At 35.3% G+C, this 15,772-nt stretch overlaps 1 protein-coding gene across 5 annotated transcripts in view; it reads right to left on the bottom strand.

The window, feature by feature from the left end:
- Positions 1 to 15,772, bottom strand: part of QTMAN (queuosine-tRNA mannosyltransferase) — a 433,127-nt gene that overhangs the window by 285,299 nt on the left and 132,056 nt on the right. For 4 of the 5 annotated variants that reach the window (XM_014592037.2, XM_027776186.1, XM_014592036.2 and 1 more), the window contains exons 3-4: positions 14,089 to 14,150; positions 11,190 to 11,391 (exon numbers count right to left, since the gene is read on the bottom strand). In XM_014592037.2, coding sequence (XP_014447523.1) covers positions 11,190 to 11,368 — 179 coding nt within the window. In that variant the 5' untranslated portion in view covers positions 11,369 to 11,391; positions 14,089 to 14,150. The remainder of the gene's footprint in view (positions 1 to 11,189; positions 11,392 to 14,088; positions 14,151 to 15,772) is intronic. The other variant, XM_027776188.1, reaches the window with a different exon arrangement.

Genomic DNA, 15,772 nt, shown 5'->3' with positions numbered 1-15,772 from the left:
TAAAGAATTTTTCCCTTTCCATTCCATTAGTTAAAAACAATTATTTTTTCCTCTCTAAAACTGTAATTAATATTTAGCTTACCTTTTAAAATAGAATTGTCTAATTTCAAAGAGTAAATATATGGATTTACCCTAGAGGTCTTTAAGGCACTGAGTGAGTTTTAAATAATGTCTTGATCCACTACCGCTGCATTAGAACTGTACATGTGATATTTTATTGCATTTTTAAAATAAGTAAGAAAGGGTATTAAAAATGCACACTTGAAATTGCACTGCAGAACTTAACTCCTTGGAAGCAACAGTTTCACAGTGCATGCTGGTAACTACACAAACATTTCTGAATTGCACCTTGTGTGAGAATAAACTATGAGCCCCATGCCATGAAACTTGTTCTCCCACTGTTGAAATATTTTACTTCTTGAGAATACTGAAAAGAGAACACAAAGAGAAGTGGAAAAGAAGCAGCCTGAAAATCATAATTTAGGGAGCACAGTAACAGGTTAAGTTCTAGTTTTGCAATGAAGAATGTGTGTATGCATATGTACACACAAGAGTGGTACATATGTGTGTATGGCGAAAGTCATGGACTGACTAAATCATCTTCATTTGGTTGCAGGATGGTTTTATTTCTACAGTGCTATCGTCAGCTACATTTTCATTTTGAAGTCTGAGTGACTAAAATTGAACAATACTATCAGAGACTTTATGGAGGAATTTTAAGGGCCATACAGATCTACAAGGTTCCTGTGTGCAGTCACTTCACAGAAGTGTAACGATGGTATAAAATAAACCAAAAGAAAATCCTACAACAAAATAGCTGGTCAGCTGAGTAAATTAGGGAGAAGTCACTGGCCAATTCTCATAAATGTAGCCATCACATATTGGGGAGGTTATGGGATGGTACTATGCACCCAGTGATAAAATTATTTATATTGTGTTGGAACATAACCCAAAATGAAGTAGTTTCACACAACTGGTAATGAGGCTAGTGATCTGACCATTAATAGATTACTGCCCCTACCAAGTTCATGAACCAAGTTGAGAACTTTGCAGTACATCAGTTTGAGGATATGAATATATCCTCAAATTTGAAATACCGAATATTCTAAACCAAGAAGGTTATTTGTGTATTCATGAGTCTACTCATCACACGCAAGTCTCTATTTGACATTTAAGGAAAAGGCTCATAAAATTTAAGTGACCTGTGACTTCTAAGGGTAAAAACCCAAGGGAAATATGCTGAGGAAAAATTAGTACATTACAGATTCATATTTAGTAAGGCATCAAATTTTGAGCCTTTGGTCTCCAACAAGATTCAAGAGCTATATAATACTTCTTAAGACCAGGAGAAGCATCACACCTATTTGACAGTAAATTCTAGTAATATATTTTTAATCAAGAGGTACTTAGGTCCAATGTAATTAACTAATTACCCTACTTCGGCTGAGAATGAGATAGCACAATGATTAAGAACACTATTAAAGAGAACAAACAGAACTGGAGGGAGGAATCTTCAAAAAGTCAAAGGAGGGGCCAGCAGGTGGCATGATGTTTAAAGTGCTGGACACCCACATGGCCAACCACAGTTCAAGCCCCAGACCAAATAAATAATTGCTTTTTAAAAAGCCAAAGAAAAACTGATATGGAAAAAATATGCATGGTTTAAAGAAAAATAAACCTTTGCAACAGAACTAATATTTCCTGTATTTTAATTCCATTTATTTCACATAATTTTCAAAGTTCTCTCATAAATGTCCCTGTAGGTGGCAATTCTTAGCCTAACTCACATACCCTCCAGGAGCTAGCTGTATAACCCAGTGCAAGTAACTTGATTCTCAAAGCCTCATTTTCATAAGTTAGAAATCTTAAGTAAGATATAATTGTCAAGGAAAGTAAAATGTAAATTTCTCATTTACAAATGAAAATTGTTTAAGAAGCCACCACCTTCCACATTAATTCACACATACCCAATAGTTTACCCACACTTTTCCTGACAGGACTACAAACAACAAACATAGAAAATTCATGTTATCTAAAAATGTCCATTTTCCCAAAGAAAGTTACATTCAATTTTTCACACAGAATAGTTGATTTGAGAAAAAATATCATATTTTCCATGTCAGAGTATCTGCTTAGTGACGATCTCAGTCATAGTACTGTTAAAGAAAATGGCAAATCATAACAGAAGTATGAACAATCAAATATAGCCTTTAGCTTTCATTTCACTTTACGCATTACATGACATAATTGAATATTCATTCCACTTCTTTTCTATCTAACTTATTACAATAAATATGTCAGGTGTTTTTTGGGGGGCAGGTATCATAATGATAATAAATACCCATTAATGGTTTAAATTTGATTTGCTACAACAAACAGAAAACCTGAAAAACTAAACACTTGATCTCCTATAAAGCAAATATGGAAAGAGGCAGGGGTTTTTTGTATTTTTTTTAAATTTTACTCACATCCAGTGTAATTTTCCATTGATTTGTTCTTATACCACTCATTCTCTGTTCCAAAGATAGTATGCAATAACATCTGTTCTACACCTTATTTTTTGTCAGTAATTATGCCTTGAAGAACCTTCTGTAAGATTATACAGAAAGCTTACTCCTTCAGTTTATGCTGTATAAAATTTCATGTCTTAGTGTAACAATTTATTTAACTAGTCCTCTTTATGAAAATTAGGCAACTACACAGCTTCATAGCCAACTGACCACTCTAATTTCCAGATCCTTCTTCATTTAAGGCCCCTATAGATTTCTCTTACTTTGCTCAGCTATAAGCTTAAAGGAAATTAGTTACATTTTATGAAGCACTTCTAGATGTTTTCAGAGACCAGAAAGGAGGGGTCGCTTATCATATGACTTGTCAGATCTATTTTGCAAAATGGCAGCCTAATCAAGGCTATTTCCAGCCTATCACCAGCTATTTGTGGCAAACTAGGTGTTTTGCCCTTGCGTACATCTCATGGTTACAGACATGAGACAAGCAGAGTCAAATGTAGGAAGAGGGAGATGGCTTCTTCTTCTATAAATAAAATGAAAAAAAAAAAAAAAAAAACCGCTTCAATGGACAAACTCCCAGAAATTATTCACGTAACTCTAATTTGCCACAACTTAGAGGCTGAGTAACCCTTGCTGCAATCAAAGTTGGGAAAATTTAGCAAAGGAAAATGGGATCATCCATGAACAAAGTAAATGGATCATGCTTTGCTTCCACCATTAGGTATTTAGGCCACCCCAGAGGAAACTACGACTCTGCTAAAATGCAAGAAGGGCGATTAAATGGACAACGGCCACAATTTTTTGAATAAAACAAAAAATGTAATTGTAAGCATTGGAGGGTAAAAGATGAAGTTAAATAATGATATTCTTTCAGTTCAGGAAAGATACGCAGGGGAAAATGAATGAAATATCCTTAATGCCTACTCTAAGGTACATTCTAAGAAAGTAGAAATGCTTGGTCCTGGGGAAAAAATGTCTCACAATTTAAGAACACAAAATTTAAGGACTTTCCTCAAGCCTCATCTTTAGAAACATTTTTCTGCATTTTTGTGAAATTTACAGAGGATAATGTTTTATTATAACCTAAAAACTATAATAGTTACCCACTACTTGGGAGAAAAATAACTTGAACTTTTCTAACCTATACTAAAACAAAAGCATCACATGTGTATCGTGATGTACTTTGAGCTTTCACGATAAAGCAGAATCAAACAGATTAATCAGGCTGAAGCATTTATTATCTTAGTAATATTTTCCACATACTAAGATTATAACAATCAGAAAAACATGTACCTAGATTCAGTCTTTCTTGACAGGCACGCTGCTACTTTTCAAGACAATTTTGCGTAGTAGGCAGTATTTGTACTTAATCATTTTATCTTTATAAATTTTGATGATTTCATTTGTCAAATATAAAAATACGAAACTGGAAAGCAAATATTTTTCATGTGACTAAATGTTTATACAGAGACCAGATAACGTGGCTTTAAAAAAGATCATTCTTGAACTTTCATCAAGAACTAAGTGAGCATATTTTTCAATTCAGTGTAGATTTTTAAGGTGATGCTATTTTTACAAAAGTGTTAGAAAAAGTTATTGGTTAAAGAGTAGATAAGTTGTCACTGGTAAAATGTAAGCTAAACTGTTAAGGTATGTCTTTGGGCAAAGTCTGATTAGATTAAAACAGTTAACTGCCCAGATCAAATGACTGACCTCAAAAGATGACAGATACCACCGTTAGGCACTGGAAGTCATTACCATCAGAGAGCAAAACTTTTTATCACAATCCTTGAGAAATCCACCTCCCAAAGAAGACCGTTTCAAAGGGTATCATAACACTGATCCTCCAATGCTTTGGGCTTCAAAGTGGGTGGGGATGCCAGGTACACAGAAGAGTGTGTTTGTATGTAATTAACAGGCATAAATCTGTGATACAATAATGTAGTTCCTAAAATATATATATATATAAATAAATATAATAATAAAAGAGAACACAAAGAGAAGTGGAAAAGAAGCAGCCTGAAAATCATAATTTAGGGAGCACAGTAACAGGTTAAGTTCTAGTTTTGCAATGAAGAATGTGTGTATGCATATGTACACACAAGAGTGGTACATATGTGTGTATGGCGAAAGTCATGGACTGACTAAATCATCTTCATTTGGTTGCAGGATGGTTTTATTTCTACAGTGCTATCGTCAGCTACATTTTCATTTTGAAGTCTGAGTGACTAAAATTGAACAATACTATCAGAGACTTTATGGAGGAATTTTAAGGGCCATACAGATCTACAAGGTTCCTGTGTGCAGTCACTTCACAGAAGTGTAACGATGGTATAAAATAAACCAAAAGAAAATCCTACAACAAAATAGCTGGTCAGCTGAGTAAATTAGGGAGAAGTCACTGGCCAATTCTCATAAATGTAGCCATCACATATTGGGGAGGTTATGGGATGGTACTATGCACCCAGTGATAAAATTATTTATATTGTGTTGGAACATAACCCAAAATGAAGTAGTTTCACACAACTGGTAATGAGGCTAGTGATCTGACCATTAATAGATTACTGCCCCTACCAAGTTCATGAACCAAGTTGAGAACTTTGCAGTACATCAGTTTGAGGATATGAATATATCCTCAAATTTGAAATACCGAATATTCTAAACCAAGAAGGTTATTTGTGTATTCATGAGTCTACTCATCACACGCAAGTCTCTATTTGACATTTAAGGAAAAGGCTCATAAAATTTAAGTGACCTGTGACTTCTAAGGGTAAAAACCCAAGGGAAATATGCTGAGGAAAAATTAGTACATTACAGATTCATATTTAGTAAGGCATCAAATTTTGAGCCTTTGGCCTCCAACAAGATTCAAGAGCTATATAATACTTCTTAAGACCAGGAGAAGCATCACACCTATTTGACAGTAAATTCTAGTAATATATTTTTAATCAAGAGGTACTTAGGTCCAATGTAATTAACTAATTACCCTACTTCGGCTGAGAATGAGATAGCACAATGATTAAGAACACTATTAAAGAGAACAAACAGAACTGGAGGGAGGAATCTTCAAAAAGTCAAAGGAGGGGCCAGCAGGTGGCATGATGTTTAAAGTGCTGGACACCCACATGGCCAACCACAGTTCAAGCCCCAGACCAAATAAATAATTGCTTTTTAAAAAGCCAAAGAAAAACTGATATGGAAAAAATATGCATGGTTTAAAGAAAAATAAACCTTTGCAACAGAACTAATATTTCCTGTATTTTAATTCCATTTATTTCACATAATTTTCAAAGTTCTCTCATAAATGTCCCTGTAGGTGGCAATTCTTAGCCTAACTCACATACCCTCCAGGAGCTAGCTGTATAACCCAGTGCAAGTAACTTGATTCTCAAAGCCTCATTTTCATAAGTTAGAAATCTTAAGTAAGATATAATTGTCAAGGAAAGTAAAATGTAAATTTCTCATTTACAAATGAAAATTGTTTAAGAAGCCACCACCTTCCACATTAATTCACACATACCCAATAGTTTACCCACACTTTTCCTGACAGGACTACAAACAACAAACATAGAAAATTCATGTTATCTAAAAATGTCCATTTTCCCAAAGAAAGTTACATTCAATTTTTCACACAGAATAGTTGATTTGAGAAAAAATATCATATTTTCCATGTCAGAGTATCTGCTTAGTGACGATCTCAGTCATAGTACTGTTAAAGAAAATGGCAAATCATAACAGAAGTATGAACAATCAAATATAGCCTTTAGCTTTCATTTCACTTTACGCATTACATGACATAATTGAATATTCATTCCACTTCTTTTCTATCTAACTTATTACAATAAATATGTCAGGTGTTTTTTGGGGGGCAGGTATCATAATGATAATAAATACCCATTAATGGTTTAAATTTGATTTGCTACAACAAACAGAAAACCTGAAAAACTAAACACTTGATCTCCTATAAAGCAAATATGGAAAGAGGCAGGGGTTTTTTGTATTTTTTTTAAATTTTACTCACATCCAGTGTAATTTTCCATTGATTTGTTCTTATACCACTCATTCTCTGTTCCAAAGATAGTATGCAATAACATCTGTTCTACACCTTATTTTTTGTCAGTAATTATGCCTTGAAGAACCTTCTGTAAGATTATACAGAAAGCTTACTCCTTCAGTTTATGCTGTATAAAATTTCATGTCTTAGTGTAACAATTTATTTAACTAGTCCTCTTTATGAAAATTAGGCAACTACACAGCTTCATAGCCAACTGACCACTCTAATTTCCAGATCCTTCTTCATTTAAGGCCCCTATAGATTTCTCTTACTTTGCTCAGCTATAAGCTTAAAGGAAATTAGTTACATTTTATGAAGCACTTCTAGATGTTTTCAGAGACCAGAAAGGAGGGGTCGCTTATCATATGACTTGTCAGATCTATTTTGCAAAATGGCAGCCTAATCAAGGCTATTTCCAGCCTATCACCAGCTATTTGTGGCAAACTAGGTGTTTTGCCCTTGCGTACATCTCATGGTTACAGACATGAGACAAGCAGAGTCAAATGTAGGAAGAGGGAGATGGCTTCTTCTTCTATAAATAAAATGAAAAAAAAAAAAAAAAACCGCTTCAATGGACAAACTCCCAGAAATTATTCACGTAACTCTAATTTGCCACAACTTAGAGGCTGAGTAACCCTTGCTGCAATCAAAGTTGGGAAAATTTAGCAAAGGAAAATGGGATCATCCATGAACAAAGTAAATGGATCATGCTTTGCTTCCACCATTAGGTATTTAGGCCACCCCAGAGGAAACTACGACTCTGCTAAAATGCAAGAAGGGCGATTAAATGGACAACGGCCACAATTTTTTGAATAAAACAAAAAATGTAATTGTAAGCATTGGAGGGTAAAAGATGAAGTTAAATAATGATATTCTTTCAGTTCAGGAAAGATACGCAGGGGAAAATGAATGAAATATCCTTAATGCCTACTCTAAGGTACATTCTAAGAAAGTAGAAATGCTTGGTCCTGGGGAAAAAATGTCTCACAATTTAAGAACACAAAATTTAAGGACTTTCCTCAAGCCTCATCTTTAGAAACATTTTTCTGCATTTTTGTGAAATTTACAGAGGATAATGTTTTATTATAACCTAAAAACTATAATAGTTACCCACTACTTGGGAGAAAAATAACTTGAACTTTTCTAACCTATACTAAAACAAAAGCATCACATGTGTATCGTGATGTACTTTGAGCTTTCACGATAAAGCAGAATCAAACAGATTAATCAGGCTGAAGCATTTATTATCTTAGTAATATTTTCCACATACTAAGATTATAACAATCAGAAAAACATGTACCTAGATTCAGTCTTTCTTGACAGGCACGCTGCTACTTTTCAAGACAATTTTGCGTAGTAGGCAGTATTTGTACTTAATCATTTTATCTTTATAAATTTTGATGATTTCATTTGTCAAATATAAAAATACGAAACTGGAAAGCAAATATTTTTCATGTGACTAAATATTTATACAGAGACCAGATAACGTGGCTTTAAAAAAGATCATTCTTGAACTTTCATCAAGAACTAAGTGAGCATATTTTTCAATTCAGTGTAGATTTTTAAGGTGATGCTATTTTTACAAAAGTGTTAGAAAAAGTTATTGGTTAAAGAGTAGATAAGTTGTCACTGGTAAAATGTAAGCTAAACTGTTAAGGTATGTCTTTGGGCAAAGTCTGATTAGATTAAAACAGTTAACTGCCCAGATCAAATGACTGACCTCAAAAGATGACAGATACCACCGTTAGGCACTGGAAGTCATTACCATCAGAGAGCAAAACTTTTTATCACAATCCTTGAGAAATCCACCTCCCAAAGAAGACCGTTTCAAAGGGTATCATAACACTGATCCTCCAATGCTTTGGGCTTCAAAGTGGGTGGGGATGCCAGGTACACAGAAGAGTGTGTTTGTATGTAATTAACAGGCATAAATCTGTGATACAATAATGTAGTTCCTAAAATATATATATAAATAAATATAATAATAAAAATTTTTAAAACTACATAATCAGAATGAAATCAAATAGCAGACATAGAAATGGTTCATTTCAATGTTCAAGTCACTATAGAAATGTATTGTATCAAATGGTAATCTTAAACGAAAATGTGCCATAGAGTCAACCAGATTACTTGACCTTCGGTAATATAACACAATCCATGCTGCAAAAATGCAATTCAGTGAGAATTCAAAGTTTCTGTACATAGTCAGGGTTTTTTGTTTGTTTGTTTGTTTGCTTGCTATAGGGCATGTGCTCTCTCCAGAGAGACAGAGATAGAAAGCGAGAATCACCTCCCAGGGAAGACGGCCACGCCACCATCCCTTCTTCATTCTCTTCTCAGGATTTTGGGCACACATAAACATGTGCCCGGTATGAGTTTGAAGCCTCTAGGTCCAGGACTCAACGCAGTAAGACACATGGGAGTCGTAAGATATAATCATTACACCATCTCCCGTCCCCACAGTCAGATTTTAACACAGCAATACTTACCATTGTCTTTACAACTTTCATATCAACACATTTACTATAATTCTTTTACTATTTGTGAATCAACAATATTCATTTAGTGATATCAACAACATATAAAGCATAAAATTATGTAAAAAAATACACTTTAGATTTGAAAAATACAAAATTCTCATTGTGCACTAAAACAGTATTTTACCTTTAAAATCCCAAGCAATGTGACTTGAATGCTAACTGCTATTCCAGGAGACAAAATATGTTCTCAGACAATACATGATTTCATACACAAAATGGCTTATTATCGGAATCTCCGAAATTACTACTAGCAACAGCAATCTATATCTAAATCATGAGCTGCTGTCTTTCTTGTGGCTGGTTCACCTTAAAACCAACAAATAAGTGTGGTTGTTGGATCCAAAGTGGGCACTACAGCTTGTACCAAGTCTTTCCTCTAACGATCTATTTATTACACTAACCCCATCCATTGTCAGTCTTGCACTCCCCACTCTACCTAAATAAACACCGCACTACACAGAAGAGTTCAGAATGACAAGAACATTAGACATGTAAACCACAGAAGGGAAATATTCAACTGCTCAACAGCCAGGAGATAGATGGAAGTAAATCAAATAGAGTATAAAGTGGAACTGATATTCGAGAGAATTCCATTCTACTGCCCCCCCCACCGTAATAATTTTTCTTCTCTATCTTTTTAGTGTGTTCCATCAGGCTTTCTCCAATAGGTCTCACTATTTTCCATCTCCTACCAAATTCAAATTCAGGTTGATATTTGTACCCCCAAAATCTCATCCTTCAATAAGTCAAAAGTGGGACCAGCAGTTAGCGTAATGGCTATGTTGCTGGACTCCCACGTAGTCGACCGTGGTTCGAGTCCCAGACCCAGTGGCTTAAATTCACACTGGGCACGTGTGCGTGCATGCCCAAGATCCCAAGAGGATAATGGAAAAGAAGGGATTGCGGCATGGCCATCTCTCCTGGGGGGTGATTTCTCGCTTTCTGTCTCTCTGTCTCTCTCTGTCTGTCTGGCGAGCGCATGCGCCCTGTAGCAAAAACCTCTCCAAAAAAAAATAAATAAATAAATAAAAAATATGTCAAAAGCAACCAACTCTATAATGCCACCTCCAGCTTGTCATAGGCAAAATCAATTTCTCCGCCTTTCACTCTTGCACCTACACATCTTGCTCAACCTTAACACTCTTGAAAGCCTTTGTCATTATGCACCCTCTCAACTCCCACTTCTAGCACAGAACGGAGACCAAACCTAAACTAAACCAGTACTCCTAAAAGAGGCTTTGAAAGTGGCAGAAATAAAAGGAAACCAATGTGCTTTGGATGAATTCTCATCTTCTGTCAAAAAAAGTCACCCACGTGTTCATGATGAAATCACGAGACAAATGAGAAAAGCCACACAGGCTCTAAATGAGACCATTTTCTTGCTGACCAGGTCTCTTTAGAGTGTAAGTGTACTCTGCTGCTCTGCTCAGTTGCTGCAGTATATCTACTACAATCATAGGACCTATTCCATATTTGGAGAAATTATCAAAGATGGTGATGTTGCAGGATTTCTGAGCTGCCCAGTTCATGTTGCAGAATCACAAAGACTGAGAAGCATGACAAAAGGAAGGGGCTGCACAGCAAAGTTCATTGAAAAAGGGAGGCTCCTGGAATAGGAGGTTCCTGAAAGAGGGTTCCTGACATGGGGCTTGAGTCTGGGTTTTTATCCTCCATGGACGATCCTATCCATGGTTTTTCCTCATGGGGGAAGGGTCACCTGCTGAGTAAGTCAGGTTACTCATTTTAGAGAACTAATGGTCAATGACTGCTCAAGTCTCTATCTGAGAGGTTTTGGCCATAGAGACCACTATTTTTTTTCTTTTGTTTTTAGAATGTTGTGGGAGACCTGGAAAAAGTCATAATTAACAAGTCTTGCCATATTCTATGACTATTTTAAGCTTATCTGCAAGCAGTAATATATATGTGCAGTTTTTTTGTGAAAGCTTGACCACAGAAACTTCATGTTTGGCCCTATACCCTAACTAGAAGGAGGGTCCCTAAATCCTACCTCAGTGACAGAGAAGCAACTTTCTGATCATAGATACATTAAGAACAAGCTGAAGATGCCTCCTAAGCTATGATTACCTGTAGTGCTCACTGCTGGGAATGTTCTGAGAGAAGTATAAAGCCGATGTCCGTGCTCTCCAATGCCATTTCTTTGCAGGGAGCGTAAAAAGTACACAGTCTCCTAACTCTTCTTGGAGTAGATCCACCAGTTGCTTATGGGAGCCTCCATAAAATGCCTCAATTATGAGAATACTCATGGGTCCGTTGGAACCTTCAGCTTCTAGATAACAACCAAAAAACATTCATTTTTCACAAATATTGTTCTCAGAAATAGGTCTAAAATTCACAATCAAAAAGAAAGCAATAAATAATCTACAAATACTTTAAAAATAGGTTTATCCTACTTCTTTTCTAAGTATAAAACACCAAGGTATATATTTGTGTAATCAGTGTTTTATATTGCTTGTGTTAGTAAGAGGAAATAAAGGTGTCTTTATTTTTCAGATGGTTGTTTTCCTTGGGCTCTAAGTTTAATAGTTCTTCTCAGTTTTGTTTTGTTTTGTTTTTCTCCTACCCCAGGAAGCTTAACGCTCTCTCCTGCTGTGACCACTCACTTCCTGATTGGTTGGGCTGAGAGCCTGACTCAGTAACTTCAGAATTTGCCAGACTAGAGCTCTATTCTTGGACAATCACTGAACTCATCTCCTAATGAAGACTTGCATTCCAAGAGCCATGTCACTGTAAGGCCCTTTCCAGTTCAGAAATTATATGACTCTGTAATTTTCATATTAATCCATCTTTAAACTCAGCAGATGTAACTATCCACAACTAGTCGGTATTTTATAAAAAGCACATTTACATTCAAATCTCAATTTTCTAGTATTAAAAACTTTAGGATAAAATTTCTTAAGACACTACACATACCTTGACCACTTCTCCACTGTGGTCAATATCTCACTATCACAGAAAGACCCAAAAAGCTGGGTAAAGCTATGTCTATGAACCAGCAGGTTTTCTAAAACATTTCTTCAAACAAGAAACCTTTTAGGAGGGATGAAGTAGCAAAAATGGGGTTATTAAAGACATGCCAAAATTGCATCACAAAGAACTATTAAGCAATTTTTCATTTTAATAATATGATTTTTGTTAATGTCCTCAGTGAAATAAAAATATATGTATGAACATAAAAACTGTCATATACACTTAAAATTATATGCTATTTCCTGTAAGACATCAGGGAGAAACAGCATTATTTTCTGCATAAATGCTGTATTGTTAAAAATATTTTAGATGTTTGAAATTTCCTTTATGACATACGTAAATATTGCATATTGCTTTTCTTAATAATGCTGTTTCACAAAATTATTAGTCTCAATGACTCAATGATGCTCTTCATTAGTAAAACTGTACTTCACCTTGCTCTCTCAAGGTAATGCATACTTAAATTACATGCTAAAGTAAAATGTCTCCAGTGTCTCAAAGAAGAGGCTTAACTGAAAACACTTATTTCTTGAGAGCTAGATCTTCTAATGAGCATTTGGGGATATTTCACTTCTATGCAAAAAAAAAAGCAGCAGTGTTCCCCAGGTGGAAAAGGCATGAACCCTAGAGGCAGAAAAATGCAAGCTGAAACCTCAACTCTGTTACTATTAGCCGTATAACTTTGGACAGGTCACAAAATTCTGGAGGACCTAGTTTCATTCTCTCTAAACTGGAGATAGCAGCACTAACCTCAGAACTGTGTTGTGAAGGCCAAATTATAGAACACATGCAAAACACAGTAGCTTACAAACTGTAATAAAGTATTTATCCCCTTCCATTATTAGTATTAAGTTATTCTATTTAAGGAGACAAGGCACCTTCAAATCTTCCAGCATTTAAATGCAGTCATTTTCAGTCATGTCTGCTATCCCCCAGGCATGTGTGCAAAAGATGGATGTGCACATGCATTTGAAATGCAGTGGGGGCTATATATTCCATGAAATGTGCTTGGATGTCCAATATGAATTGGAGAGCCCCTGTAGGTTTTGTGGTAAAAGGTATGCTCAGAGGCTAAGCTATACAGAGCTCGATTTTTTTAGTACCACAGGAAACTTCTGCCCTTACAGTGCAGTGCTCAGTAAGTTAACACACATCCTCCAAATTCAACAAAGTAGTAGCCATTAATCCCTCAAATGGTGGATACTTCTAGAAAACAAGCAAAAAAAAACCAGCAAAGCCAATTTTAAAATTTACATCAACAGTTTCAAGAAAGAATAAAAGAAGTTAAACATTAATTTGCTTAGTAGATCACAACACAGATATCTACTATCTTGTTTTATTTCCTCTGACCTACTCACGCTAAGGTGTGTATGCACTATGCATCCTTAAAAGGTCTCTAAAAGGCTCTTGTCAAAATGGCCTGAGATGCTTTCCCAAGTCAGGAAATTTGATATAAGCCTCTCTAGAAAATATTTCACTAATATGACATCAAAGAAAACTATTAATACTAGAAAAAACTGCTTTCGGATTTTTCATCACTCTGCCCTTTTTTCATGAGTAATCTAAAGTATATAACATGCCCTGTAGATTACAGATGTTTCTGTGTGTCTGAATCATGAGTTATCTACAAACCATCAGCCACTGTGGAGGCAGGACATGTAGGTGCTGCTACAGATTCAAGACACTCGGTAAGCAGAACTGAAGACCAAGCATGTGGGAGGTTGAAAAATAGACAAGAGAAAAATAGATTATAGTTATAGTAGCTTTCCACCCCTTTAATAGCTCAGTAAGAAGAATGAAATGTACAGGTTTGAACTAGCATTTACTTGAGCATTTTTCTGGTGCCCAATGGGTGTGCCTGTATTTGGGGTATTTTTCTAGGGAAAGTAGCTATGTCCTACCATCTCTGAAAACTATACTTAGTGGCTTTGATTCATGGAAATTTGTTCTGCTTGCTTTGTAGAGACAGACATATCCTGGCAGTTCCCCCACTTACTTCTACTGCAACTTCTGAGGCAAGAAAATGTGTTCTTCCCTATAGTCTTCCTGAAGCACAACCTGTAAGAAAGATGATTCACATTAGACGCAGGCAAAGGGAGGGAAGCCGACTTTTAAACGTTAAGATTCAAACCAAATGTCCTTAAAGCACATTAAAGAATGGTTCAAATATTTTCACTGTGCTTGAGTTTTGTTTTAGAAAACACTCTTGAAACAAAGGAGCATGAGGTTGGAAAAAAATTTTGCTTTGCTGTTATGGTGCAAGCTGTTAATATATAAAGGGAGTACACTACTTGCCCCATTCAGAAATAGAAAAAAACTGCAGGGGGTCCCCCTGATTCCCTGGACGCTCATAAGCATGTAGGGTGAAATACTTGCATGTTTGCACTACTAAGCGAGCTGCAGAAATGGCATCAATACTGAGAATGCTAGCCCCAAGTGAGGTCTGTGTCTCCTTAATGGAAGGAGGCTGTAGCCAGGTATCTGCCAAAAGACGGCAGATGAGCCTGCACAGAGACAGACATCTGTCATAAGTGTCTGAGTTTATAGGTCTGTTAAAACATTGTCACAAGTACCCCCATGGACCTTAAACCCTGAAACATTTAAACTGAGGAGTTATCAGAAAGAGAGGGGTGGCAGCTTAAAAGGAAGAAACAACAACAACAAAAACTTATGCTGGAGAAAGAATCTCAATCAGAAAGCCCATGTCCTTTCTGCATGACATTCAAAATGATAGTATGACCATAAAAAAGAAGTATGTGACCACTCCAAAAAAGGGCATATAAGATATGTCAGATAAATTTTATCAACTTTTTTAAGTTTTCCTGCTTAAACAAGCAAGCCTCAGTTAAAAAAAAAAAAATCACTACTTCAGCACATTTTATTCCCCAGTGACACCAGATGAATGAGAATCTACTACACTATTAAAGCTTTATGGAAGTTTAATTCCTTATCAATACTATGATTTAATGATACATGGTTAAGTGCTAAGCATTATATTTGGCAATATAAAATAAGTCAAAGTGAAAGCTGTGACAGAAATTTTATACCATTTCAAATTCTATTTAAGATCACTAGAGGACAAAATAATCTGTTTAAGAATGATCTATCTCACCTAAAATTTATATTTATAATTAAAAGGGGGCACAAGGTGAAAAATAACAGTAGTATTTCACACAAATATTTTGACCAAAACAAAGTATTATTAGTGTCATCTCAATGAAAAATTAATAATCCATTGATAACAGACAACAAAAGTAGCCTAAAATCAATGCTGTTAATATTTTTAATTTTTTATTAAAACTTTTGCCGTTGTACCTACATTTATTTTTAGGCTTGACCCAATTTCTCTATTCCCTGAGCTATAATTTTCAAGATGAACTACATTTCTGTCTATCTCCTCTAGCAGTTACAAATACTACAACAGTTAAAACATTTTAACATAATAAAGGAAATATGTAATATGCAATCGATGCACTGAAAAAAAGATGTTAAGTATATACATCATATCAATTTGTTTAATCACATCAGAAATCCATAATAAGTCCTCATATCTGATGTCAATTCAATTATGTATTCAAATAATTTTCTAATCAAATATCCAGTAATAATTTTAAATCAGAAAAACCTATACATTAAAATATTTCACAGACACCATACTTCTATTAGTTGTAGGAAGGTAT

The sequence above is a fragment of the Tupaia chinensis genome, unplaced genomic scaffold (assembly GCF_000334495.1).
Source record: "Tupaia chinensis unplaced genomic scaffold, TupChi_1.0 Scaffold000638_1, whole genome shotgun sequence".
In the NCBI taxonomy this organism is placed as follows: domain Eukaryota; kingdom Metazoa; phylum Chordata; class Mammalia; order Scandentia; family Tupaiidae; genus Tupaia; species Tupaia belangeri.
Note: the sequence above shows the minus strand (reverse complement) of the source record. Positions and strands in the feature narration are given on the sequence as shown.